The 27,743-nt window shown below is 38.1% G+C and overlaps 1 protein-coding gene across 2 annotated transcripts in view; it reads left to right on the top strand.

The window, feature by feature from the left end:
• HAO1 (hydroxyacid oxidase 1) overlaps positions 1-19,697 on the top strand; it is a 58,267-nt gene extending 38,570 nt beyond the window's left edge. Inside the window, exons 5-8 of one of the 2 annotated variants that reach the window (XM_003252528.3) lie at positions 7,374-7,465; positions 16,812-16,970; positions 17,083-17,152; positions 19,020-19,697. In XM_003252528.3, the coding sequence (XP_003252576.1) occupies positions 7,374-7,465; positions 16,812-16,970; positions 17,083-17,152; positions 19,020-19,090 (392 nt within the window). In that variant the 3' untranslated portion in view covers positions 19,091-19,697. Of the gene's footprint in view, positions 1-7,373; positions 7,466-16,811; positions 16,971-17,082; positions 17,301-19,019 lie in introns of those variants that run through there. The other variant, XM_012510270.2, reaches the window with a different exon arrangement.
• The last annotated feature ends 8,046 nt before the right edge of the window (positions 19,698-27,743 follow it).

Below are 27,743 nucleotides of genomic sequence, written 5' to 3'. Positions count from 1 at the left end.
TTGTCTTCCCAGTGCGTATGAAAGTTATGTTTTTGCTATACTGTAGTCTATTTTGTGCAATAGCATTATGCCTAAAAAACAACGTATAAACCTTAATTAAAAAATACGTTACTCCTAAAAAATGCTAATGATCATCTGAGCCTTCAGCGAGTTGTAGTCTTCTTGCTGGTGGAGGGTCTTTCCTGGGTGTTGATGGTTGCTGACTGATCAGGGTGGCGGTTCCTGAAGGTTTAGGGTGGCTGTGGTAACTTCTTAAAACAAGACAGTGAAGTTTGATGCATTGATTAACTTCTCCTTTCGGGAAAGATTTCTCTGTACCATGAGAAGCTATTTGATAGCATTTTACCCACAGTACGACTTTTTCAACGCCGGAGTCAGTCGTCTCAAACTGCCGCTGCTTTATCTGTGAAGTTTATGTAATACTCTAAATCCTTTGTTGTTATTTCAGCAATGGTCACAGCATCTTCACCAGCAGTGGATTCCATCCCAAGAAACCACTTTCTTTGCTCATCCATAAGAAGAAACTCTTCATTCATTTAAGTTTTATCCCACGATTGCAGCAATTTAGTCACAGCTTCAGGCTCCACATCTAATTCAGTTCTCTTACTGTTTCTGCCACATCAGCAGTGACTTTCTCCACCATAGTCTTGAACTCCTCAAAGTCATCCATGAGGGTTGGAATCAACATCTTCCAAATTCCTGTTAATGCTGATATTTTGACCTCCTCCCATAAATCACAAATGTTCTTAATGGCATCTAGATGGTGAATCCTTTCCAGAAAGTTTTCAATTTATTTTGCTCAGATTCGTCAGAGGAATCATTAACTATAGAAGCTATAATCTTATTAAATATATTTCTTAACTAATAAGACTTGAAAGTCAAAATTACTCCTTGATCCATGGGCTATGGAGTGGAGGTTGTGTTAACAGGCATAAAAACATTAATCTTTTTGTGTTTTTCCACCAGAGCTCTTGAGTCACTAGGTGCACTGTCAATGAGCAGTGATATTTTGAAGGAAATCATTTTTTTCTGAGCAGCAGGTCTCAACAGTGGGCTTAACATATTTAGTAAACCGTGCTGTAAACAGATGTGCTGTCATCTAGACTGTTGTTTTATTTATAGTGCACAGGCAGAGTAGATTTGGTATAATTCCTAGGATTATACTTTGAAGCCATGAATTGACTTCTCCTCTCTAGCTATGAAAGTCCTAGATGGCATCTTCTTCCAGTATGAGGAAGGCTTGTTTGGAAGAAGATGCCATACAGCCTGTTTCATCGACATTGAAAATATGTTGTTCAACGTAGCCACCTCCATCAATTTTCTTAGCTAGATCTCCTGGATAACTTGCTGCAGCTTTTCCATCAGCACTCAGCTGCTTCAGCTTGCACTTTTATGTTATGGAGATGGCTCCTTTCTTTAAACCTCAGGAATCAACCTCTGCTAACTTCAAACTTTTTTTCTGCAGCTTCCTCACCTCTCTCAGCCTTTATAGAATTGAAGAGAGTTAGGGTGTTTCTCTGGATTAGGCTTTGGTTTAAGGGAGAGTGGTGGCTTATTTGATCGTCTATCCAGACCACTCAAACTTTCTCCCTATCAGCAATAAGGCCGCTTTGCTCTCTTATCATTTCCAGTGTTCACTAGAGTAGTAGCTTTAATTTCCTTTAAGAACTTTTTGTTTGCATTCACAATTTAACTGTTTGGCACAAGGAACTTAGTTTTTGTCCTGTCTTGGCCTTTCACATGCCTTCCTCACTAAGCTTAATAATTTCTGGTTTTTAATTTAAAGTGAGAGGTATGTGACTCTTCCTTGAATGCTTAGAAGCCATTGTAGAGTTATTAGTTGGCCTGATTTCAATATTGTTGCTTCTCAGGGAATAGGGAGGCCTGAGGAGAGAGAGAGAGAGGGGTGAATGGACAGTGAGTGGAGCAGTCAGAACACACACATTTATTGATTAAGTTCCTCATTTTAAAGGCGATGGTTCACGGAACCCCCAAACAATTACAGTAGTAACAGCAAAGATCACTAATCACAGATGACCGCAACAGATGCAACAAGAATGAAAAAGTTTGAAATAGAGTGAGAATGACCAAACTGTGACACAGGGATACAAAGTGAGCATGTGCTGTTAGAAAAATAGTGCTGATACACTTGCTCGATGCAGGGTTGCCACAATGCCACTTGAGCGTTGTACATACTTCAATTAAAAATGCCTTACTCCTAAAAAATGCTAATGATTACCTGAGCCTTCGGCGAGTTGTAGTCTTTTTGCTGGTGGAGGGTCTTTCCTAGATGTTGATGGCTGCTAACTGATCAAGGTGGTGATTTTCAATTTCTAGAAAACTCAGTAGCTGCGAATTGCTATAAAGCAAAGTGCAATAAAACAAGGTATGCCTGTATATATTGTTCAAGATACTCTAAAAGAATATTCACTTAATGTTCCTGGATTGTGTTTAAAATTGCTGTCATGTGTCTGGGATTTAGTTACTACTCTCCTCTAAGTCAGAACAGATTCCTAGGCCAAAAGCTCCAAGGGTTTGAAGGCTGAGCTCAAATCTTGAGTACTTACATTTTGAGTACTTGAGTACTTATATTTCACTTTTATACCTTGTTTTAAATTAAATATGTAAATAAAATATTAATAAGATAGCAAACAATGCCACTGCCCATTGACGACTGTGGTTATCCATCAATGTACTTAATGGCAAATTCACAAATATGGAATGCCACACTCTTAAACACTAAGAATTAATAAAAATATCCAAGATTCATGAACATTTTGCTAAGTGGGAATCTTTTGGCCCTTTCATTAAGGCAAAATTGCTCTTCTCTGTGTTAAAATAAAATGTAATACCGTGGACAAGGCTGCATAAGCAGCTAATAAAAGGGGCTTATATCTGGTTATAAATTATCCTTATTGTCTTTGCTTCTCTAGAAATTGACAATCCTATCCTCTGAGCAAATCATTCTGTCATTTCTCCCTATATTCCCAACACTACCTGCAGAATATAAAAACCACTGGAAATGACGGCAGATAACAGACTGTTACTTAAGAAACATTTAATTCAAATGGGAGGCACTTTATCATTGTAATCCTGACTAGGATGCAACCGTTATAAACAGAACTCAAATAGAGTTGCCAAATGCATCCTGCAAATAAATCTTTCTCCACCTACTCATCTTTTTAGTTTATACTCCCTGCACCATCAGAGGAAAATGGTAATAATAGTTAATATTTATCTGAGTGTTCAACATGTGTCAGGCACTTTCTAAACACACGTTCAACTCATTTAATCCGCAAGCCAATCATATGTGGATCTCTATCCTCGTTTTATGGCTCAGGACAATGATGCACCGAGAAGTTAAGAAACTTGCCACTTACACAGCAAGCGAGCAGCAGATGTGGGATTTAAGTCCAGGTGGTCTGATGACTTAGCCTAAGCAGTGACTCACTTCTTCCTCCTGTACGGGGTCTGTTTATTGATAGTATTTGATTTCTCATAATGCAGGTTGTAGCTACATGGTGGCAGACGTAGGAATATAAACTGGAGAACTATACATATGCTCAATTATGAGGCTTGAAAAAATACCATTGTCTATGTTTTTTAAGTGTTTTTTTACATTTGACTTGAAGTTCAGGATCAAGTACATAACTAGGTAACGAGAGCAAACCACACCAATTCAGAATATTATTTTATACTGTTTAATAAGGTTGTTTACGACTACACCTAGGTTTTTAAACTAAATACCGTGTTAAGTCTATTAGGACAGGTAAGGTCATGGAAACATTGAAGGTGAGCTGTGCAATATGACAACCACTAGCCACATGTGGTTATACAAGTTCATTAAAATGGAGTAAAGGCAAAATCCCAGTTTCTTAGTCACACTGCCACATTTCAGTTGGTCAGTGGCTACATGACTAGTGGTAATGTATGCTGGAAGTGCACAGATCTAGAACATTTTTATTATCACAGAAAGTTCTATGGTAGTCCATTGAGGCCCTATCTTTAGAGAACCATTTATGAAATATGTTTGAGATCGAAGTGTACTGGGCTTCTGGTTTAAAATGATAGACTGAGTACGTATGAATTCTCTCGTTAAAGTCAAGACCCCATTGAAATTAAAATACAGAAATGCAAATACATATACACCAATGACAGCAAAGCAAAGGAGGATGAGGGGCAGAAATAGCAGAGAAATTTTAAGAAACTTTTGAAAGCCTGTTGATAGCAGGAAAACATACAGAAAACTGTACCTTGGGATAGGCCTTCAGGGAATCCTAGAGGAGGTAGGGGTAGATTACGTAATAGAATGCTTGAGAGGCTGTAGGTATATAGTCTGCAAGGGTGGCAGAGAGGGTAGTGAAGACTAGACGCAAGGGGACTGACTGAAGATCAATATAGGAAGCTATCATGCCTGCCAGCAATCCTGCTCTCACCCCGTTTCTTGTGCAACGATGGACACTTGGCATTGACTTCTCAATAAGCAAGTAGCTGATCCTTTCTAAGAAATGAATGGCTGGGATGAAATATGGGCGGGTGGCATTTTCAATATGACATGATGCTGTCCTCATTCTGACACTTGAGGAGCTCACAGTCTAATTGGCTCTTAGTTGACATTTCCCGCGTTTTCTTACATGGAGTTCCAAGAAAGAATTTCCACTCCAGGCAAGGACTTGGCAAGAATGAAACTAATTTACAAAACAGGGCAGTTCCTCAATCTTTCTTCCTTAAATATAAATGGAAAATTTAGCATCACTAGGCATATCAGAAACACCAAAACATAAAAAATCAAGATGAATCTACAGAAAAACTTATCCCAGGAAAAAGAGATAAAACAAGAAAAAGAACTTTAAAAAAATCCAAATGATAGACTCAAAAAAGTTGAAAATATATATACATATAAATAGGAAGAGTCTGCCATGAAAAGAAAATTAGGGCATAAAGAAGAGTTCCCAATGATTAGAAAAATGACTTCTGATTTTTTTAAAAAAGGGGAAGTCGAATATAAAAAAGAGCTCTCAAAGATTAAAAACATGATTGCTGAAATGACTGAATGGCTGAGCAGTAAAGTCAATAACATTTCCCAAAGGGTAAAACAACAATGAGAACAATAAGATAAATAGAAAGAAAAAATCATTACATGAATGTACATGAAGACCACTTTAAAATGTCCAATATCCAACTGATAGGAGTTTCAGGTAGAAAAGTAAAAGAAAGAGGACTAGAGGAAATTATTAAAGATCAACAATTTCTGAATGCTGATGATGTAAGCCATTAGAGTGAGAAAACAAATCACAACTTCTCATGTTCCTCATGAAAATTCAGAAAAATAATGTGTATGAAGAGATAAAACAAACATAAAACTGTTTACTTATAAAATAATTCAAATCAAACTGGCGTCAGTCCTTGCATCAGCAATGGGTACTAGAAGACAATGGACTGATGTCTTTAAGGTTATGAGGAAAATGGTTTTTCCACCTAGATTATTATACCCAATCCAATTGTCATTCACACACAAGAGAAGCTATTTAGGTGGTCTGTAAGTTTACCTCCCTTGGATCCTTTTTAAGAAAGTTACAAAGGAATCTACTACAAACAAATGAGAATATAAACCAAATGAGGGCATTCTCAGACTACAAGATATTCAACTCAGAGAGAATAAGAGCAAACTCAAAGCTAAAGGCTGACATTATGCCTTGTGAGTGGCCACAACAGAATGGATCAGGAAGGCAGAGGGCTCCAGGGGTTATCTCCAGGGGGAGAATAAGGTGACCTAATAGGTTAGATCAAATAATTGAAAAGTTTGAAGAACTTGATAATATTCTGAAGTTTCACAGTAAATGGAAAAAAGAAAAGAAAAGAAAGGCAATTAGAAATCTTATCTAATCCTAATCACCTCCCAAAGACCCCATCTCCAAATGCCATCACATTGGGGGTCAGGGCTTCAACATACAAATTTTGTGAGGATATATTTAGTCTATAACATATAGGTTTGACAGTTTCCTATACCTATAATTTTAGAAGAAAAATATCACTATCATCATTTGAAAAAAATAAGAATAGTTGAAAAACAGCCTTGTAAAAACAAAGTTTGGAAAATGATAGCGCATAATTTAAAAAATAATTATCTTATCTTTTAAAATTATTCTTAGTCAAGTCTGCCCATTATCACCATTGCTTAATTTTACAGATTACCAATGACCTATACCCATTTGTTTAAATTTCCAAGGCCTGATTTTTACTGCACTCTTGAACCAGTTGGTTTTGCTTAGTATTGCATTTTGAATGTTAAACCTGAGAACCGGTGTTGTTTTCATGATTCTTTTAGCAAATGATTTGTTTTTAGGACATGCTAAACATAATAGTTTAGAATATAAAATATGTTTTTAAATGTTGCAAGTAGATTTAAGAGAACAGTAATCTATTTTAAAACTGAACTTTCAGAAATTAATATATTTTAAAACATGATTAGAGATGTAGCATAGAATTTTATTTATTTTATTTTTTTGAGACGGAGTCTCACTCTGTCACCCAGGCTGGAGTGCAGTGGTACCATCTTGGCTCACTGCAACTTCTGCCTCCCAGGTTCAAAAGATTCTCCTGCCTCAGCCTCCTGAGTAGCTGGGACTACAGGCACCCGCCACCAAGCCCAGTTAATTTTGTTTTCGTTTTTGTTTTTTTTTATTTTTAGTAGAGATGGGGTTTCACCATGTTGGTCAGGCTAGTCTTGAACTCCTGACCTTGTGATCTGCCCGCCTTGGCCTCCCAAAGTGCTGTGACTACAGGTGTGAGTCACTGCACCTGGCCAATTTTTTATACATTTCAGTGAGCAAACATATATTTAATTATAGAACAATATTACTGAAAATAGTTACTAAAGCTATTACAACTTGGTATTAAAGATTGTTTTTTGAAATAGGTTTGTCCACTGCCTGCTACATTTACAGTGCTTGTCATTTTTATGTTTTTTTTTGCTATCCAAATTGTTGAGTAATAATTTTGCCAAATGATAAAGTGGTATAATCTTATTAATTAAAAATATTTAGCAAGAGTATACCCTTATAAAGATAAATATGCTTTATGTCAATGTATTATCTTGTATAATGTATTGATGTATCTTGTATAATGTATTGATACTTTTATATATTTTACAATTAAATTGCCATAAGTGGTAACTTTTTTTGTTGTTTTTGGCCAACAAAACTACCACTAACATTCTAGTGCTAACCCTAGGGTATACTTTTATGCTAAGATTATTGACCCAGGTATGCAGATGGGAGTCAGCCTCCATTTGACTGGAATGTGGAGGCCTCTAAACCCAAGCTGCCTTTTAAGTTACAGTTTCCCTAAGATGCTTGTTTTACTCTCTCCAGGTGATGATGCCAGGGAGGCTGTTAAACATGGCTTGAATGGGATCTTGGTGTCGAATCATGGGGCTCGACAACTCGATGGGGTGCCAGCCACTGTGAGTTTTGGCAAATGCTAAGATTTCCTTTTGGAGTTCCCATTTCCATCACTGTGTTACTATCTCTATGTCTGCCTCCTCTGTGTGTGTACTTTATGTGGTCACTCAAGGTGAAATATGTGCAAATATGTGAGATCTTGGATTTTAAGTTTAGTGGCACATAACTACCCAAATTAACAAATATATTTATGTTTAATTAGCCCAGTGCATTTATTTGTAACCTGTAAAGTCTCTGTTAAATAATAAGACATTTGTGGGCAAGGATTATTCTGGCATTCATAGATACACCAATAGGTATGTAAACTGGAGTATGAAAGAAAGGATTATATCATGAACATCCAAGGACATGAGCTAACAGAGAATTGTGAGATTTCAAAGGCTGTAGTAGAATCTGAGATCATCGGTACAATTGAGACAAGAAATCAGGAAGAGGGACATATTGGAATTTCCTGTGGAGTGGCAGTTGAAAAGCTGCAGAGAAAGGGTGGAGAGTTGGGAAAAGGAGAAAAAAGCTTAGGCCCAGGCAACGGGAAGTGAGCTGCAAATAGGCTACTCTGGCTGAGTTGTGAACCACCTTGGCTGCACATTGCAATCATCTGGGGAATGTTAAGGAATCCTAATGTGCTCCCCAGGTCTATTTATCAGAATCTCTGGTTGGGGCTTAGGGGTGTATAGGCACTAGTATTTTTTTAAAGCTACCAGGAGATTCCAGCGTGCATCTTTGGTTTTTATGCACTGGAGTAGGCAAATCAGAGTCCAAAATCTAGGTGTAAAAGTGAACTAAAGTGGCCTGAAAGTGGGACTGAATAGAACTGTAACGAAGAGCAATTAGACCCTGAAGATCCTAAGAGCAATTAGACCCTGAAGACCCTGAAGCAATTAGACCCTGAAGAGCAATTAGACCCTGAAGATCCTGAAGCCAAGAAAACCGACAGAGGCACTTAGGGCAGATTTTAAGATCAGGGACTGGGGTCCAGAAATGGATCCGAAGCCATGGAGATGGACACATTTCCTGGGGTGAATTTTATGCATCCATGATCCAGAATGGGGGCCGGGAGCCGTTGGTGGGGTGCTATCAAGTGGTTCCCTTATGTGCTGTCCACTTGTGGGGATTTGGCCAAGCCTCTTGTAGATGGAGCAATGATGTTGCAGATATTTTTTGCTTCTGCTCTGGCCCCATGAGGACCCCTCTTTGCAGTGTGATAAGCCTAAGTGTAAAATGGGAAAGAGTGAGATGTGCTCAGGGAATACTAAATAATCCATCTTTTTTGCAGTGTCTGATGCTGTAACCGCCCAACCAGTTCTCCTTGTCCACCGTATAGACAGAGCCAATTTATCAGGACAGGGGAATTGCAGTAGAGGAAGAGTTTAATCCACTCAGAGCCAGCTGTACTGGGAGATTGGAGTTTTATTATTACTAAAATCAGTCTCTGTGAAAACCTGGAGTTTGGGGTTTTAAGGATAATTTGATGGGGAGGGGTTGGAAAGTGGGGAGTGCTGATTGGTCAGGTGGGAGATAAAATCATAGGGAGTCGAACTGTCCTCTTGCTCTGAGTCAGTTCCTGGTTGAAGGCCACAAGACCAGATGAACTAGTTTATCAGACGGTGGTGCCAACTGATCCAGGTACAGGGTCTGCAAAATATGTCAAGCATTGATTTTCAGTTTTACAATGGTGATGTTATCCCCAGGAGCAATTTGGGGAGGTTCAGAATCTTGCAGCCTACAGCTGCATGACTCCTAAACCATAATTTCTAATCTTGTGACTAATTTGTTAGTCCTGCAAAGGCAGCCTAGTCCCCAGGCAGGAATGGGGGTTTGCTTTGGGAAAGGGCTGTTACCATCTTTGTTTCAAAATTAAAGTATGAACTAAGTTTCTCCCAAAGTTAGTTTGTCCTACACTCAGGAATGAACAAGGAAAGCTTGGCAGTTAGAATCAAGATGGAGTCAGTTAGGCGAGATCTCTTTCGCTGACATATTTTTCTCAGTTATAATTTCTGCAAAGGTGGTTTCAGTGGGAGTGGGAGAGTTCTGGGAAATGCATCTGCCTGGACAGATAAGGAAGGAGATCCTTGACTATTATGAATCATTGGATGTGCAATAGAACAGCCTTGGCTTAGCAGCAATGAGTCTTATAAAGTGGATTTTGTCATGACAAGAGGCAGAAAGGCCAATGAGGTAGTCTTTATAATTACCATAGCCAAGGAAAGAGAGAAGGAGGGCCTGAACTGCAGAGGGACAGAGGGAATTGCTTTCTGCTCCCTACCTTGGTTTCCTCATCTTTTAAAATTTAAACCTTTAAACTGTAATGTTTTATAATTTGATTTACACAGGCAAAGTAACTAGCATCATATAACAAAACTTTATATATCTATGCATATTTACTAAGTAATATATATATTTGCTAAATATATATATATTCTATCTATCTATCTATCTATCTATCTATCTATCTATCTATCTATCTACTAAGTAATGGTGGGTAAACTTTCCAGACCACCACCTCTCTCAGAACTGGATTCTTATATAAATATTTTCCCTTTTATTGGAAACGTGCAGTGGTAGTTAATATACAGATGGTTGGAATTGGGATGACCATTTGAATTTATCCACACAACTGGAAAAAGAGTAGAACAAATACTTTAGCCAACTAGTAGTGGTCTGTTGTTTCACTGAACTAGCAGGTTGATTTAGTGACATTATAGACTAATTGTGTGACTGTGATGGCAGAGTAAACAATGGCAGGGAATACTGAGTGTGCATATTGCATTGAGTTTTTCCTAAAGCACTAATGGTAGGAACCAAGTAAGTCTTTGTATACTGTAGGATTATACAGTCAAGTGGTGGCTCACGCCTGTAATCCCAGCACTTTCGGAGGACAAGGCAAGTGGATCACTTGAGGCCAGGATTTCGAGAGCAGCCTGGCCAATGTGTGAAACCCCGTCTCTACTAAAAATGCAAAAATTAGCTGGGCATGGTGGTGCACTCCTGTAATCCCAGCTACTTGGGAGGCTGAGGCAGGAGAATTGCTTGAACCAGGGAGGTGGAGATTGCAGTTAGCCGAGATCCATGCCCCTGCACTCAAGTCTGGGCGACAGAGTGAGACTCTGTCTCAAAAATCAAAACAAACAAACAAAAGATGAAAAGTAATGAAAACTGGAAGTTGTCAGCTCTTTGCAACTCAGTTTTGCTCCTAGAGACACACTGTTTTAGGTGATATTAAATGTGGGTTGCAGGTAAACAGAGGTGGAAAGTGAAGACCTCCTCTGAGTAGGGTGGAGAGGTTGGTCACAGCACAAGGCTGTTTCTCAGGGTCATGACTCACTAGGATGGAGATGTAGACTTAGTGGGCAGGCCAAATTGTTTCCTAAGAATAAAATATAAAAAAAATCTACTGAAATCAAATCTAACTAGATTTTAAGGGTAAAATAGCCAAATGGTGTTGCTTATTTCCCTCTCGCTGAGAGAATAGGGACACGTCTAAAAGGTCTTTTGAGTTGTGTTCCCTGAGACTGTTTTTTAAAAAACAATAACTGAACCTAAGACCTGAAACTATAAAAAATCTGTAAGATAACATTGGAAAAACCCTTCTAGATGTTGACTTAGGGAAGGATTTCATGACCAAGAACCCAGAAGCAAATGGAATAAAAACAAAGAGAAATAGCTGGGAGTTAATTAAACTAAAGAGCTTTTTCACAGCAAAATGAACAGTCAGCAGAGTAAATAGACAATCCATGGAATGGGAGAAAATCTTCACAATCTATACATCTGATGAAAAACTAATATCCAGAATCTACAACGAACTCAAGTAAGAAAACAAACAATCTGATCAAAAAGTGGACTAAGGACATGAATAGACAATTCTCAAAAGAAGATATACAAATGGCCAACACACATATGAAAAAATTCTCAACATCACTAATGATCAGGGAAAGGCAAATGAAAACCACAACACAATACTAACCTTACTCCTGCAAGAATGGCCATAATCCAAGAATCAAAAAACAGTAGATGTTGGTGTGGTTGCAGCGATCAGGGAACATTTCTACACTGCAGGCGGGAATGTAAAATAGTACAGCCACTATGGAAAACAGTATGGAGATTCCTTAAAGAACTGAAAGTAGAACTACCATTTGATCCAACAATCCCACTACTGGGTATCTACCCAGAGGAAAATAAGTCATTATTCAAAAAAGATACTTGCACATGCATATTTATAGAAGCACAATTCACAATTGCAAAATCGTGGAACCAACCCAAATGCCCATCAATCAATGAGTGGATAAAGAAACCGTGGTACATGTATATGATGGAATACTACTCAGCCATAAAAAGGAATAAATTAACAGCATTTGCAGTGACCTGGATGAGATTGGAGACTATTATTCTAAGTGAAGTAACTCAGGAATGGAAAACCAAACATCGTATGTGAGAACATATCTCACTGATATGTGGGAGCTAAGCTATGAGGTCGCAAAGGCATAAGAATGATACAACGGACATTAGGGACTTGGGGGAAAAAATGGGGGGTGGCGAGGGATAAAAGACAACAAATATGGTGCAGTGTATACTGCTCAGGTGATGGGTGCACCAAAATCTCAAAAATCACTACTAAAGAACTTACTCATGTAACCAAATACCCCCTGTACCCCAATAACTTATGGAAAATAAAATGAAAAATTAAAATTATAAAACAAAGACAATAACCAGCTGGGTGTGGTGGCTCATGCCTGTAATCCCAGCACTTTAGGAGGCCGAGACAGGCAGATCACCTGAGGTCAGGAGTTCGAGACTAGTATGGTCAACATGGTGAAACTCTGCTTGTACTAAATATACAAAAATTAGCCGGGCATGGTGGTGGGCATCTGTAATCCCAGCTGCTTGGGAGGCTGAGGCAGGAGAATCACTTGAACTTGGGAGACGGAGGTTGCAGTGAGCCAAGATTGCGCCATTGTACTCCAGCCCGGGCAACAAGAGCAAGACTCTGTCTCAAAAACAAAACAAAACAAAACAAAACAAACCATAACCCTCCTCTCTGCATGTCGTATACACGAGGGGAGATACTTGCTTGAGTTTTGCCTCACACTTTAGAGCAAATTTAAGGCTCACGATGATGAGAGAAATGTGAGAAAGGATTCGGTGTACGGCAAAGTACAAAGTTCCCTCAGTGTGTGGGTTTTGCGGTGAGCGGTAAAAGTCTTGGGGGAGGCTGTGGTGTCCAGGTCTCAGTACTTGCACAGAAGAATTTGCTATACTGCAGATTTTGTTATGTCATAAGTCAGAGCCACGGAGGCAGCATGATGTCACAGGAAGAGCACTGAAATGGGAGTCTTGTCTCACCTTTCTTAGGGGATAAGAGCTAGGTAAGTCACTGAGACTTTTAAGTCCAAACATCTTCACAGTATTGTGTTGCTTACAAAAAGAAAGTGGACAACAACAATATGAATTATACATTTCTATTAGGTTGGTGCAAAAGTAATTTCACCATTACTTTTAATGGCAAAAACTGCAATTACTTTTGCACCAGGCTAATATAAATCACAGAGTTTGCTTGTATGGAGAAATACTTATTGTCACTAGGAGTCCTAGAACAGTAATTTAACTTCAGTTCATCTTAATATGTTGCTTCTGAGAAGAGTTGCCAGGCCTCTGCTACACCCCAGAAAAACCAAAAAATAAGATTGTGTTAAAAATATGCTTATCACCTCATGGTTATGATGTGATCCAGATTGGCTTTGAAGTAATTAGAGAATAATAGGATGGAATCAAATTGGTTTCTAAAATACACAGCAATAGATCTTCTCAAATTAAGATTCTCTGGAGTATTTGAATCCTAAGAACATTTTTTTTTCAATTTTGCATTTTCATTTTGATCTATCTGGACACAAACTACCTCAAGCTTAGAAATAATGACTTCTTTCACAGTGAAAATTATCAACGGCAAAACATTTTTATAGAGTAAGCATTCGGTTGTTGAGTTCTTGGGGATGTTCTGTGAAGTACTACAAGGGATTTAAATTTTCTTCTATAAAAAGAGTCCATGCAATTCCATCTTTGAGAAACATTTAATGTATCAGTTGGTTTTGCTGTGTAACAAGCCACTCTGAAACTTACTGGCTAAACTACAATCGTCATTATTACATTTTACAATTTTGTGGGTTGGCAGTTTGGGCTGAGATCTGCTCGGTGTTTCTCTGGTCTCGGCTGGACTCACTCACATGTGTCCATGGCCAGCTACTAGGCCTACTAGGAGGCGGCATAGGATGAGCTCGGCAGGGATGGCTCTGCATTGTCTCACATCTTCCAGCATTCTCCTGAAGTGGCAGGTCTCCTAGAGAGTGAGTGGAAGCATGCAAGGCCTCCTGAGATCTAGGCTTAGAATGGGCATCCTGTCACTTCTGTCAATTCCACTGGTGAAGGCAAATCACAAGTTCAATTCAGATCTAAGGGGTGGGGAACAGAACCTCCTTCCTTTCCCTTTCTCCCATAATGTTACAAGGAAATGAAGATAAAGAGGAAATCATTGCAGCCATTTTTGCAGTTGCAAACAATCAGCAAAATGTATATGGACCAGTGATTTTCTAAGTGTGCTTAGGAAAAGCCCCTTGGGGCTGCATGTCGAAGTGTGATGGGTGGGGTGGGTAGACAGTCAGGGGAGGATTTATGGGCAGTGACTTGAACTCTGTCTCCTTTGCGTTTAACTAAGCACCTCTGATTCCATCTGCTTTTGTTTGTTTTAAACTATTTTGATTTGAACAAAGGTTTCCATACCTAAAATGTCAGAAATCAACAATGGATGCAATAGGAAGATGGAAAAGTGGGAGGTCCTTGCCAGTAGAAGGTGTGTTTGGGGGAGGGGTTGGGGGAACAAGTTGTGCAGGGAGCATTCTGGAAGAATGTGACTTGAAAACAAATGAGAAAGAGGATTCTCTTTGGGAGTCAGATCCCTGTGAGTTTCTTTCTACATCCCTTACTCTGCCTGACATTAGTGCTTTAAATATACCAGGTTCTTTATAAAGTGTTTGATAAAACAGTGAATAGAGGGATGAATGAGCAACAGCATACAGGGATCTTACCATATTTTCCTGGAGATTAACTCCAGTGGAGTTAAACCCACAATTACTTGCCCGAAGAAGCACTAAGGAAATAGCTAAAATGAATGGTCTCACAGATGTATAGAAAGCTGAAAAGAGGGAAACATAGACAGGGCCATAACATAGTGAGTCTGTCTACTGTATTTATTTATCTAATCTGTTTGATCAGAATTATTTTGTGTAATATACACCTAGTAAAACTGCAGCTATTGAAAGAAAAGAGGGAGGATTGAAACGCATAGCAATAGATGGAACATTATTGTTGACAGACACGCAAAACACCAATCTGGGCTCTGTTTTTTAACCCAGGATTCACATTTTTAAGTACCTTTGTTAGTTTACTTTTAGGCCAGGGTAGGCATTGGAAATTACCTAAACACATTTGATTTGATTGACTTTGAAAATGTGTATTGAACCCACGCTAGCTAATACTTTTTTTTTGGTTCTGGTTTCAAATGGGGAAATATGCTTAATTATAGCTTGCATCATCGCTTGGAAATTGTAGCATTTATATGTTGATGTAACTTGCCTGAATGCAAAAAGAGGACTATGTATAGGAAAAGGGACATATGTAAATAGATCCAAAGCATGTTTGGCAAGGCAGAAAAGCCAAAAGGGAAAGAGGAAAATGGCATTACCTGCCAAACGTTTAGGGGCTACATGCCAACTATTACTTTCACTTCCTTCCAATCTGTAGCCCTGTTTGGTCTTCAGCCTCATACATAAAACCCTCTAAAATTTTAGGGTAGAAGTGGGATAACCTCTGAGTGATTTCAGCATAATTATTTCTGGAAAAGGTGGACTTGAGTGTATGGCAGCTTCCTCAGCATACATTTTAAATAGGAACTGTACTTAATTTAGATTTTTACATTTTGGGATGAATGTGGGTGATTTCTACAGATTTCAACCTCTAGCTCACCTCGTAAATTGTTTTAATTCTCAAATGCAGATTCACATCAAAGTAGCCAATTGTATTAGTTAGCTTCTGCCATATGATACTATAAAATGAACAATCCCAAACTCAGTGATTTAAATCATTGAAATAAATGATTTCCATGAAAGTTTGTGTTGACCAGTGCCTACTGATCTAGGCTTGGTACTAGCTAGGTGGCTGGTATCCAACTGTCAGCTCCAGCTGGGCTTGGCTGTGCTAGCTCTGCTTCCTGAATATTTATCCTGGGGCCAAAGATGAGGGGGAAACAATACCTGGTGGATGGTCTTCTCATGGCAAATGACAAGGTGCAAAAAAATAAGTGGGAACACATGAGGTTGCTTAAGGCCTATGCTCAGAAATGGCATTCTACCAGCTCTGCTCACATGTTATTGGCCAAAGTGGCCAAGGCTAAGGTGCAGGCAAGTGCACTTTGATGCCAACCTATGTCCATCATCACCAACTGCCAATCAGGACCAAGATCTTTATGGTGCAAGTGGTGATATTCCTTAAAAGCAAGAAAAATGTTTTCACAGAGTAATCTTTAATATATGGTTGGATGCAAAATATGTTGGATGAGAAAATAAGAGACTAAGTTGTTTTATTATTACTTGTGTTTGCATTTTACACACTGCTTGCACTATTATCTGAGTATGAATTTTAACAATTGACTTGCAATGAGTAATGTTCAGAATAATTTATGTCAATAAAATACTTCATTTACTTTTATACATTTTATAATCTCGGCACTTTGGGAGGCTGAGGCAGGCAGATCACTTGAGGTCAGGAGTTCGAGACCAGTCTGGCCAACATGATGAAACCCCGTCTCTACTAAAAAATACAAAAATTAGCTAGGCATGGTGGTGGGCACCTGTAATCCTAGCTACTTGGGAGACCGAGGCAGGAGAATCGCTCGAGCTCTGGAGATGGAGGTTGCAGTGAGCCAAGATCACAAAACTGCACTCCAGCCTGGGGGACAGGGCAAGACCCTGTCTCAAAAACAAACAAAAAAGTTATGAAAGATCAAGTGTTTTATGTTTATAATTTTTTGATGACAATCTTTGAATATAAGAAACAGAAAAAAAGACAACCTTGCACTTTAAAAGAAAAATAAGCTACTCATTTCCAAATTTAGTTGGTGTTTTAGTTACTAGCATTTGTACCTCTCTTCTTTGAGGAGGAAATAGTTTTACCATTGACCCCAAACCTACTTGGCTTCTTTCACTCTAAGCCCCAGCTGGATGTGTCAGTGGTTTTTGGAGGTGGAGTTGAATAACAATTCAGTGTTAATAGAGTCACATTATTGAACTTTTCTTTCCCCAGATTGATGTTCTGCCAGAAATTGTGGAGGCTGTGGAAGGAAAGGTGGAAGTCTTCCTGGACGGGGGTGTGCGGAAAGGCACTGATGTTCTGAAAGCTCTGGCTCTTGGCGCCAAGGCTGTGTTTGTGGGGAGACCAGTCGTTTGGGGCTTAGCTTTCCAGGTAATTGGACAAAGAAATAAATATATACAATAGACAATTTGACAGTAAAACAAATGAATAAAACAAGTCAGACTGATTTACACAATAGTTCTGTGTTTTTTCACTTGGTTAGGGGGAGAAAGGTGTTCAAGATGTCCTTGAGATACTAAAGGAAGAATTCCGGTTGGCCATGGCTCTGAGTGGTAAGACTTATTCTGGTTTACAACTTTCTTTTTTTTTTTTGATCTTTAAGTCAAGGTCCTTGGTGGAGAGAAGTGAATTTGAAAGGGAAGAGTGTGGGATCATTTGAGTATATAAAATTTGACGTTGACTCCATATTTACAGCTTTGAGGAACTCTGCGTGTGCGTAGTCTCTAGTCATTACTTCACCTCTATATTTCACAGCTTTGTTAGGAATATTTTGGTGAGTGCGAGTACTTGAAGGTGGTTGCAACATCATATTCTTCCTCATCTCATAACACGTGAACACTTACATCTACCTGGATAGTCAACAGCTCCCTTTGGACATCTAAGTGGCATCCCAAACTCTTACCTGTCCAAAACTAAGCTGCTAACTTTCCACATTAAACCTGCTCCACCTGCAGTTTCTCCATCAGTTCATGTTAATCCCATAGTTCCAGTTGCTCAGTACAAAAATCTTCAGTCATTCTTGACTCTTCTTTTCTCTCACACCTTCTTACATATAGGGGCTCGATCTTCAAAGTATAATCAGAATCTGACCTCCCTGTCATCTCCACTGCCACCGCCCTGGCTGGAGCCATCATCGTCTCTCATCCCGTGGACATTGTGGGTGGACGCGTCTATCCTCACCCGTTTCCCCTCTCCCAGTCTATTCTGATCATGGCGGCCAGAACAGTTCTTTTAAACCTTAATTGAGATCATGTTACTTTTCTGATCAGAAAACCCCCAGTGGCTCTTGGTTTACTCAGAGCAAATGCCAAAGTCCTTATAGTGGTTACAAGGCCTCATATGGTTTGACTCCCGTCATCTTTCTGATCCCAACTTCTACTAATGTCACCCTTACTTATTCTACCCATGTGACATTTTGCCTTCATGATGTCCCTTGACTATGTGAGATATGTTTCGGCCTTGGGGTATTTGCAATGGTTGTTCCCTCTGCCTGGATGCTCTTCCTCCAGATAGCTACATGAAAAACTTCCTCTCATCTTTCATGTGTTTACATAAATTGTACTTTCTTAAAGGTGCCTGTTCTGATTACTGTGTTTAAAATAGCAATTTATCCTCCACCCATCTATTCGACTCCCAGTTTTCTCTTCCAGTTTTCTTTCATCCTTTTTCCATAGCACCCACTGTCTCCTATATATCATCTATCATAGAATTTCCTTTTAAAATTATATGCATTATATATTGTCTGTTTCCCCTTTAGAACATAAGATACATGAGGCAGGGGGCTTCGTTGTCTTGATTGCAGTATTTTCAGTGTCTAGAGCAGTGCCTGGCACACAAACAATACATATTTGCTGAAAGAATAAATAAATAAATAAATACGCGTTAAAATATTACTAGTGACTATTTCTAATTTGACTCAGAAAGAACCTGTAGCTAGAAAGAATGGCTGTGAGTTAATTATCAGCTACCCCATTTTTGAAGGTAAAAAGGGTTTCCTTTTCTGTAATCCATATGATCTGGATTGTCCCCATAGATAGAGCTCCCCAGATAAATGGTCTACTCACTACTGTACTCAGTCTGCAGACAGAGCCTCAACAAGAAGAATGCCATTCTGTGAATCCTCACTACACATTTTAATTTGCTACAGACATATCCTAAAAGAGAGCTTTCAGTCACTGACTCTCTATTAAATGTGGCAGAAAGAATATACTCTTTGTGTTAATAAAAATATGTGCCAGTCATTTTGTGTTAAGGACTGTTTAGGTAATAAAAAATGGTCTCATGCCACATAAGATTTGGCAAGCCTACCTTGAATCATAAACCTTACATTTGTCAAATTTTACATTCCATGGGAAAACGATTACCTGCCTGATTATTATTGCATTCAGTTCATATTAAATGTATGCATTATTTTTTCAGGGTGCCAGAATGTGAAAGTCATCGACAAGACATTGGTGAGGAAAAATCCTTTGGCCGTTTCCAAGATCTGACAGTGCACAATATTTTCCCATCTGTATTATTTTTTTTTCAGCATGTATTACTTGACAAAGAGACACTGTGCAGAGGGTGACCACAGTCTGTAATTCCCCACTTCAATACAAAGGGTGTCGTTCTTTTCCAACAAAATAGCAATCCCTTTTAGTTCATTGCTTTTGACTTTTCAATGGGTGTCCTAGGAACCTTTTAGAAAGAAATGGACTTTCATCCTGGAAATATATTAACTGTTAAAAAGAAAACATTGAAAATGTGTTTAGACAACGTCATCCCCTGGCAGGCTAAAGTGCTGTATCCTTTAGTAAAATTGGAGGTAGCAAACACTAAGGTGAAAAGATAATGATCTCATTGTTTATTAATCTGTATTCTGTTTACATGTCTTTAAAACAGTGGTTCTTAAATTGTAAGCTCAGGTTCAAACTGTTGGAAATGCCTGATTCACAAGTTTGAGAAGGTAGCACTGGATAGAATGGGTGGTGGTAATTGGTGATACTTCTTTGAATGTAGATTTCCAATCACATCTTTAGTGTTTGAATATATCCGAATGTTTTAGGATGTATGTTACTTCTTAATCAGAGAGAAATAAAGCATTTTTGGGAAGAACATATCTAGTCCATTTGTAACAATATGAAATTTTAATTTTATTTTCTGAACCTAATTATCTCCTCGTTTCTTTTCTGCATACCTTATTGGTTCTCCTATACCTCCTACTTCCCTTTCTTTACTCTTTTGATTTTTTACCATTGATAGCCATGTGCAAAGGTAGCTACATAATGTGTGAGGACTATGCCAAATTAAAATGTGGGCCCCTTGTTCAAAAACCAAGACAAAACCCTTTTCCTTCCTTCCACAGTTTTTCTCTTAAGCTGTCATGGAGACTTGCTGTTTCATGTCATGCTTCCTTGGGCATGGGATACCCACATGGTAAGAGTAGAGCCTTCCAGGTGCCTGGGGTATTGCCTTATAACTTGCCTTGATCTTACCTGTGCGCATGCCCAGAACCCTGCTGGGGGTGCAGGGCAAAAATACTAAGCAGAATGCCTGAGCCAGCAACCAAGAACTCACTTAGCAGACATAGGCAGGTGGCAGGAGATGGAACAATGTGTGATGCTAGGCTCTCAGCGTCCCTGGCACAAGTTCCACTGTTGCATCGCGCTTCACTTATAAAACACAAATTCAATGATAAGATTATTAAGTATTTTAAGCCAACAACCACAGAGCATCAAACCCTAAGCCCGAGTCCCCTTTCTGAGCATGGAGCCCTGTCCACTGCACGAGGAGCACGCCCATGAAGCCCTGATCACGTGACTTTTAGATTCATTCCCAAACCAAGCATTTGACAAATTGGAGGTGAACTAGGTAGCCAAAGTAATTTTGAAGTTGATTTTTTGTCATCTCTCTGGTTGTTCAACCACTGTGAGGTACTGAATGAAACAATTCAGAGAATCACCACCTGAAAATATGATTATTATATTATGTTTTATTATTATTATTATGCTTTATTATTCCCAGAACTCTTTCTCTCTCCCTTTCTCCTTCTAAATGCTAGGAGATTCCTAAATATTAGCATGAACACACAAAAAACTTTTTTTCTGAAATTATATACCAGTCTGGTAAAAAATAGTCACTTAACTTTATGAAAAAGAAAAGTTATCCCTTAACTTTTTCTCAAAATACACAGAGTAAATATTTCTATCATATCATGTAATTGTTTTATGCTTTTCCAATTAATATTAATCAATGAATAAGTATATAGTAAGCACCTGTAATTCCCTCGACAGTTTCAAAATGCCTTCTCTGTTGGCACAGAATTTCCATTTTGACTACATCACAGTGTGTGGTTGTGTGGGCGCTTGCTTAAAAGTTGATAACTTCCCAGAAAATAGAGATCTCCAAGTGGTGTTTTATGTAAGGTTTATACAAGTAACAGTGAGAATGGGGATTACTGGTCTTAATTCGTGAGTTTCTCATAATTTTTAAGATTCCCTGAGCCATAATAACTCCTTGAATGTAGATTTTCCTTTATTTTTTCAGAGTTGGAATATATATGAATGCTTTTTGTTTGATAATTTTTTCAGAATCAAAGATATACAGCTGTTTGCTTTTACTTTTTTTTAATGAGTGATGTGGACCCAATTGTAACAGTACTGAAATCAAAAGTGTGTAATGGTTAAAAGAGGAATGGTGTGTGTTGGTTGTACAATCCCTTCCAAGAGTTTTGAAACTTAGGCTTGATAGATGGATTTCTTTGAGGAAGCCAACAAACTCCTCTCTTCCTGGGTTTCTTGAAATATGTTGGCGGGAGGGGTAACAGGGCTTCATAAGGGCCACCTCTGCCTTTCGTGTATGTTATTTTGTGTATATAGTGCTCTAGAGCAGTTTCTCAAGCTTTGATAGTGCATCAGAATCAACGGCAGGGCTCGTTGAAACAGATTGCTGGGCCCCACGCCATGGATTCTGTTGCAGCCATCTAAGTGAGCCAGCTGTTGGGTGTGGGCTCCAGGCAGAGAGGCCAAGCCTCACCTTAAAAGGCCAGCTGTTCCTTAGCCAATTGATACTTTTTCATTGAATTGTATTTCTTATCGACATATGAAATTCATACAGCAAGGTGTGTAAGGTGCTGAAACCTGAGTGTATCGGTGCCTACACTTTACATTTACACCTATATGCCTACCTCCCAGATCAAAATATAGAACATTTCCATCATCTCCAAACACACTCCTTCTATCAGAGATAAACCTATGCTGATTTCCATTGCCATTGATTGGTTTTCACTGGCCTTACACTTCACGTAATTGGAACCATACAGTGTGCACTTTTGTGTTTAGTTTCTTTTGCTTAACATATGTGAAGTCCATTCATGTTTTTGAGTGTATCTGCAGTTAGTTCTGATTATTGCTCTGTAGTAATCCATTGTAGGAATGTACCACAATTTATCTATCTCTTCTCCTATTGGGTTTTTTTCCAGTTTTCTGCTGGAAGTTGATTCTAAATGATTTTTGCAAAAATGCAAATTCAGTGTTATTTTATAATTTTTCAAGAAATGCAAGATATTTAGATTTTTATTAAAAAATTTTAAATGTTGGATGATATTTACCATTTTGAACACTGAGCAGGTCATGTTAAACATGGATATGGCCCACAAGCCACAAGTCTCAAGCCTAAAACATTTTATCCTCACAGATGCTTTCCTCATGGCTGAAATCACTCTTATGCCCTGACACAGAATAATGCCTGAGACCTGTAGCAGTGATGGGTGCCTGCCAACAGAAATTGCCAGAATATCCTTTGTTTAAGCTTATTTATATTCAGCTACCTGGAAGAATGTGGGTGTGAAATAAACCTTCTTCTCTTTACGAGGCTTGGGGAGCCCAGGTTCCCAGGCCTGTAGGAATGAATTGAATAGTATTGATGCTTCTTAGCGTGATGTTTGCAGACTGCATCTGGGTCATTGCTGTGTTATTCATTTGCTTGTTTATCTTGCCAAAACATTGGTGTTTGTGAAACAGCTTTAGAGGGCTGTGGTGGATTAGGAAAGCATGAAAGGAAGTTGTGGCTTGTTCTCTAACAGAGAGAAAAGACTTTTCTCTTTATTGTAAAATTCGTAACTTATTTGCTGTCTGATGGACTATGTTGCATGTCAGTTGCATAGCAGCAAAATAAAGTTTGTCTGTTTAGGAAAGTCCGAAGATTTCTTTTAACATAAAGACAGAGGATGCTTTCCGAACTTATATTTGCCTCAGCGTGTGTTCTGTCACATGCCAATAATAGAACAACATCAGGATGAGAGTTTATTTTAGGTAATGTAAATGTTAGCCCAAATGATAGAAGGCTATTATTATATGTTTATGTGATGGGAAATCTCATCTATTCTAAAAGATGCAATTTCCTGTCCTTACCCAAATCAAACTTGAGCAATAGGTGTCTTCTTTCCTCCCTAATGTGGTTGCCCATCGTTGGAGGAAATAAAAAGATACTTTTTTATTTTTAAATCCAGTTATCTGTTTGCTTCTCCACTGATATTTTTCTGATCTTAGATAATGAGTGTAAGTTCTATCGAAAGTTTTCCAGGACCTTCTAAAAATTAAGAATTGTGTTACCCTGAATGATGCCAAAAAAAGAGCTGGAATTCAAGTGAGCGATAGGCTTGATTTTGTTTGTTCCTTTGATTCAGCATCACAGGGGAAAAGAGCCTTGCTTGGTTTGCTCTCTGCCTTTTCTGGTTAGATCATCTGTCTTTAACGCTGATTTATTTTCCATTACAGTCAACATCCTGAGTCTGTTTCTAACAGTGGAATCTTCATATTGATAGAGTCTTTCATGGTAAGATTCTTTACATGGTATGTTCGAGCTTTCTTACTCAACTTAATGAAGATCAAGACTAACCTGCTCAAAAGCACTGGCTTAGAATCCTGAAGATCTGAACGATTAGCTGTGTGAACTGTTATGTAGTCTGAGGACCCTCAGATGCTCAGCTGAGAAATGAGGGTGGCAGCATCTGCCTACCTCTCTGGGTCATTATGAACATTATGAACATGGTGAAATAGGTGAGAATTTATCATGAACTGTAAATCAACAGTCAAAGGAAAATATTATTTTATATTAATACTTTAATGATTATTATCAGGAAAGAGAATAAAAGACATTCCAATAAGTATTTTATTTTATAGTATTTATTTAGAGAAAAGTTGAATATTTTACAGAGTAAAATAAACATCACCACAGATTTTATCACAGAGAGATAAATGTTATTTATATGGGATGAACATCATCTCAGACTTCACTGTGTTTGAATAATCAGTAGCAACTGGATAGATAGAAGTGGTTTTGAAGCCACCTTTGCTAAAATTATAACAATAAGAAAATTATGACAGTGAAAAAGACCTGAGCTAATCAACCTCCATCTTACCTTTAACCTCCAAACTCTCCGTTGTCATTCCTGGGCTTGGGCCAAGCTAACACTGGGAGATACTTAGTTTATAGTTTAAATGATGACAGTCCTTCTTAAAAACTAAACAGCCCTTGTAAAGCTAATGAAGGATCACCAGGTTAGGAGGATGAGAGAAGCCTAAATTCTGCTAAGATGTAGGCCTAAAGGATGATCAACCTTTATTCTGGGGGTCACAAAATTTGGAACTTCCCCAATTACTCCTGCAGATAACATCACCATTGTATACCCTAAGACTGGCCTTTTGAGATGTCTTTTCAGGCTTTGGCATTTCTGAGGACTGGGCGGCCCTACACTGATCCATGACTCTTGACTCAGCTGGTCCTGTGGCCCCCACCCAGAAGCCGACTCAGTGCACAAGGACCATTTTCCACACTCCTATGATTACATCCTTAGCCCAGCATTACCCATTTCCTAGCCTGCCAAACTACCCTTGAAAAATCCTAGCCTCTGGATTTTCAAGGAAGTTGATTTGAGTAATAATAAAGCTCTGGTTTCCTGTTTAGATGGCTCTACATGTATTAAACTCTTTCTGTATTGCCAATTTGTGTCTTGAAAATGTGGCTCTATCTGTGCAGTGGGCAAAATGAACTGGTTGGATAGTTACAGCTTTACTAAAATAAGACTATACAATAAGTGTTATATTTAAGTAAGAGATTCAATTTATTTTTACTTGAATTCGTAGAAGGAAAAGTAAAGTTGGAAGCATTTAAAATTAAGGTAATCTTTTTTCAAAAAGAGATATTGTAGATTAAGAGTGCCTGCACAATGTATTTGGAAAATTATGAAAACTTAAACGATTAAAGTAATTTTTGATTTATGGCATACACATGTTTTAATTTTAGCACCAGTTAACTCATTGCTATAAAAAATGAAGTAATTAGTCTTGTACATCTACTCTCCTTTTTTCCTCTTCTCTTTCCCTTTAGTGTTTGTGTGTATATATCTATATATCTTTTTTTTTTTTTTTTTTTTTTTGAGATGAAGTCTCACTCTGTCATCCAGGCTGGAGTACAGTGGTGTGATCTTGGCTCACTGTAACTTCTGCCTCCCAAGTTCAAGTGATTATCCTGCCTCAGCCTCCTGAGTAGCTGGGATTACAGTCATGCGCCACCACGTCCAGCTAATTTTTGTATTTTTAGTAGAGATGGGGTTTTACCATGTTGGCCAGGCTGGTCTCGAACTCCTAACCTCAGGTGACCCCCCCACCTCAGCCTCCCAAAGTGCTGAGATTACAGGCATGAGCCACCACACCCGCTTTTTAGAGCCGGGCGCAGTGACTCACGCCTGTAATCCTAGCACTTTGGGAGACTGAGGCGGGTGGATCACGAGGTCAGAAGATTGAGACCATCCTGACTAACATGGTGAAACCCCGTCTCTACTAAAAATGCAAAAAATTAACTGGGCATGGTGGCGGGCGCCTGTATTCCTAGCTACTGGGGAGGCTGAGGCAGGAGAATGGTGTGAACCTGGGAGGCGGAGCTTGCAGTGAGCAGAGATCACGCCACTGCACTCCAGCCTGGGTGAAAGAGTGAGACTCCATCTCAAAAAAAAAAAAGAAAAAAAAATATATATACAATTTTTAAATTATCAAAGTATAAATCATTGTCTTCTCTATCATTGATTTCCAAAATTGTTTAATACTGGTTTTCATTTAAATGGGTTCGGTACTTATAATTCTCAGAGCTTCTCCATTCTCTGGTTCTTACCTCTGATTCACCTCCTGGTTTCCTAGATTTCATTGGCTAGCTGTAATTTCAAAAATAGCTGGTATTCTTTAAGTTTGTGCATGTTTAAAAATCTATTTGATGTTCTTGTATTTGAATGACACCATGGATAGGTATACTACTTTGGGGTCACATTTTCTGTTTGTAGACATTTTGGATTGCTTTCTGGCATTGAATTTTATGTGAAGAAATAAAAACTGGCTTACTCTTTTGCTCGTAATGTTTTTAATACAATCTCCCCACATCCACTTCCCAAACCCAATGTCTAAAAAATTATTTCTTTATCTTTGAATTTCAATGACTTAAGCTAAGTTAAAGCTAAATGTCACATGGCTTACAGTTGTAAAGCACAGCTATGCCTAACCCATTGCATTTTATTTTAAATTTGAATATACAAAAAACAACCAGCAGAAGTCTTGTATCAATTATTAACATACACTTTTACAACATTGTTCTCTACTTTCTATGTTATCCTTACCAACCGCATTATAATGACATTAATAGCAATGGTTATTATATTATAAATTATTGAACATTTTTTCCTTGACAACAAACTTCCTTAGAGGTTTTTGTTATCCAGACCAGTGCTGTCTGGTGGATGTGCTGTGATGATGAAAATGTTACCTGCACTTCCAATACAGTAGCCATCAGCCACATGTGGCTATTGGGTGCTTGAAATGTGTCTAGTTTCAAATGCTTCATTTTATTTAATTTTAATTAATTTAAATTTAAGTAGTCATATGTGCCTAGTGGGTGTGTATTGAATAGCACAGATCTAGATGTTATGAATAAAATTGGGCACTGGGGAAAGGTAATCTAATAGACTCAAGACTAGTTTAAGTTGACCAGCCCTGCCACGTGATTATCCTGGGGAAGTCATATGAAGTCTTTTTGTTGTAGCTTTCCAGTTAAAAAAAATCAATTTTATAGTAGCTCTTACCCTAAGGGTAGACAGATAAACTGCAATGATAAATGTAATACGATTTATAAGTTATTCTATATAGCATGCAAATTAATTGCAATAACAAATATAATAAAATTTTAAAATTATTTGGATAAATGCTATATCGATCTAAAGCTGCTTTGTGGAATTATTTTTGGTTTGTTTTTCTTATTAATCTTTCCATTCAGTTTACCGTTACCTTTTTGGTAAGGATAACCTAGAAAAGCACAATAATTTTGTCTAAATTTAGAGTTCATGGCACAGCCCAACCATTGAGTGGACAAACTTGAGAAATCTCAAGTCAAACTTGACAAATCTTGAGAAAATAATCTTGAATGTTAGATTTGCTCCTTTAGGTGGAATAGTAATGCAGCTAATCAGTAAGATGTAATGACAAGTAGTGATGCTTTCAAACAGTAAAAATAATGCACACGTAAGCTATTACGAAAAGAATAGCAATAAGAATACATGGCATGTAATGTAATGACTTATATCTTGGAAATCTGGAAAGAATGAACAAAACTTTTAGATATAATGAAATATTTTCAGCAGAGCGAATGAAACCCTGTATCCTAAACAGCAAAATGGCACCAATAAGAAGTCTTTCTCAAGAAATGTTGGCATCTCCTTGACATAAGAGCACAGGTTTCTTTATCATATGAACAAGTAGCATTGCCCAAGTCAATAACATATTTTGGCTCTGATTTTTCTTTATTTTTGATATTATGTTATTTAGTTTTATTATTAATGTGCAAACCACTCAGTTTTTAAAAAATATTCTGAATAGTAGTAGACAATAGCTATCCCATATACAAAAATATAGTTTTGGTTTGAATTTTGTTTTAATTTTTAATCTCCTCAAGCATTTATCCTTGGTGTTAAAAACAATCCAATTACACTCTTTTAGTTATTTTAAAATGTGCAATTAAGTTATTATCAACTATAGTCATCCTTTTGTGCTATCAAAAACTAAGTCTTATTCATTTTTTCTATTCTTTTGGTATCCATTAAACATTCCCACCTCCCCTTGC

The sequence above is a fragment of the Nomascus leucogenys genome, chromosome 11, assembly GCF_006542625.1.
Source record: "Nomascus leucogenys isolate Asia chromosome 11, Asia_NLE_v1, whole genome shotgun sequence".
Lineage (NCBI taxonomy): Eukaryota > Metazoa > Chordata > Mammalia > Primates > Hylobatidae > Nomascus > Nomascus leucogenys.
Note: the sequence above shows the minus strand (reverse complement) of the source record. Positions and strands in the feature narration are given on the sequence as shown.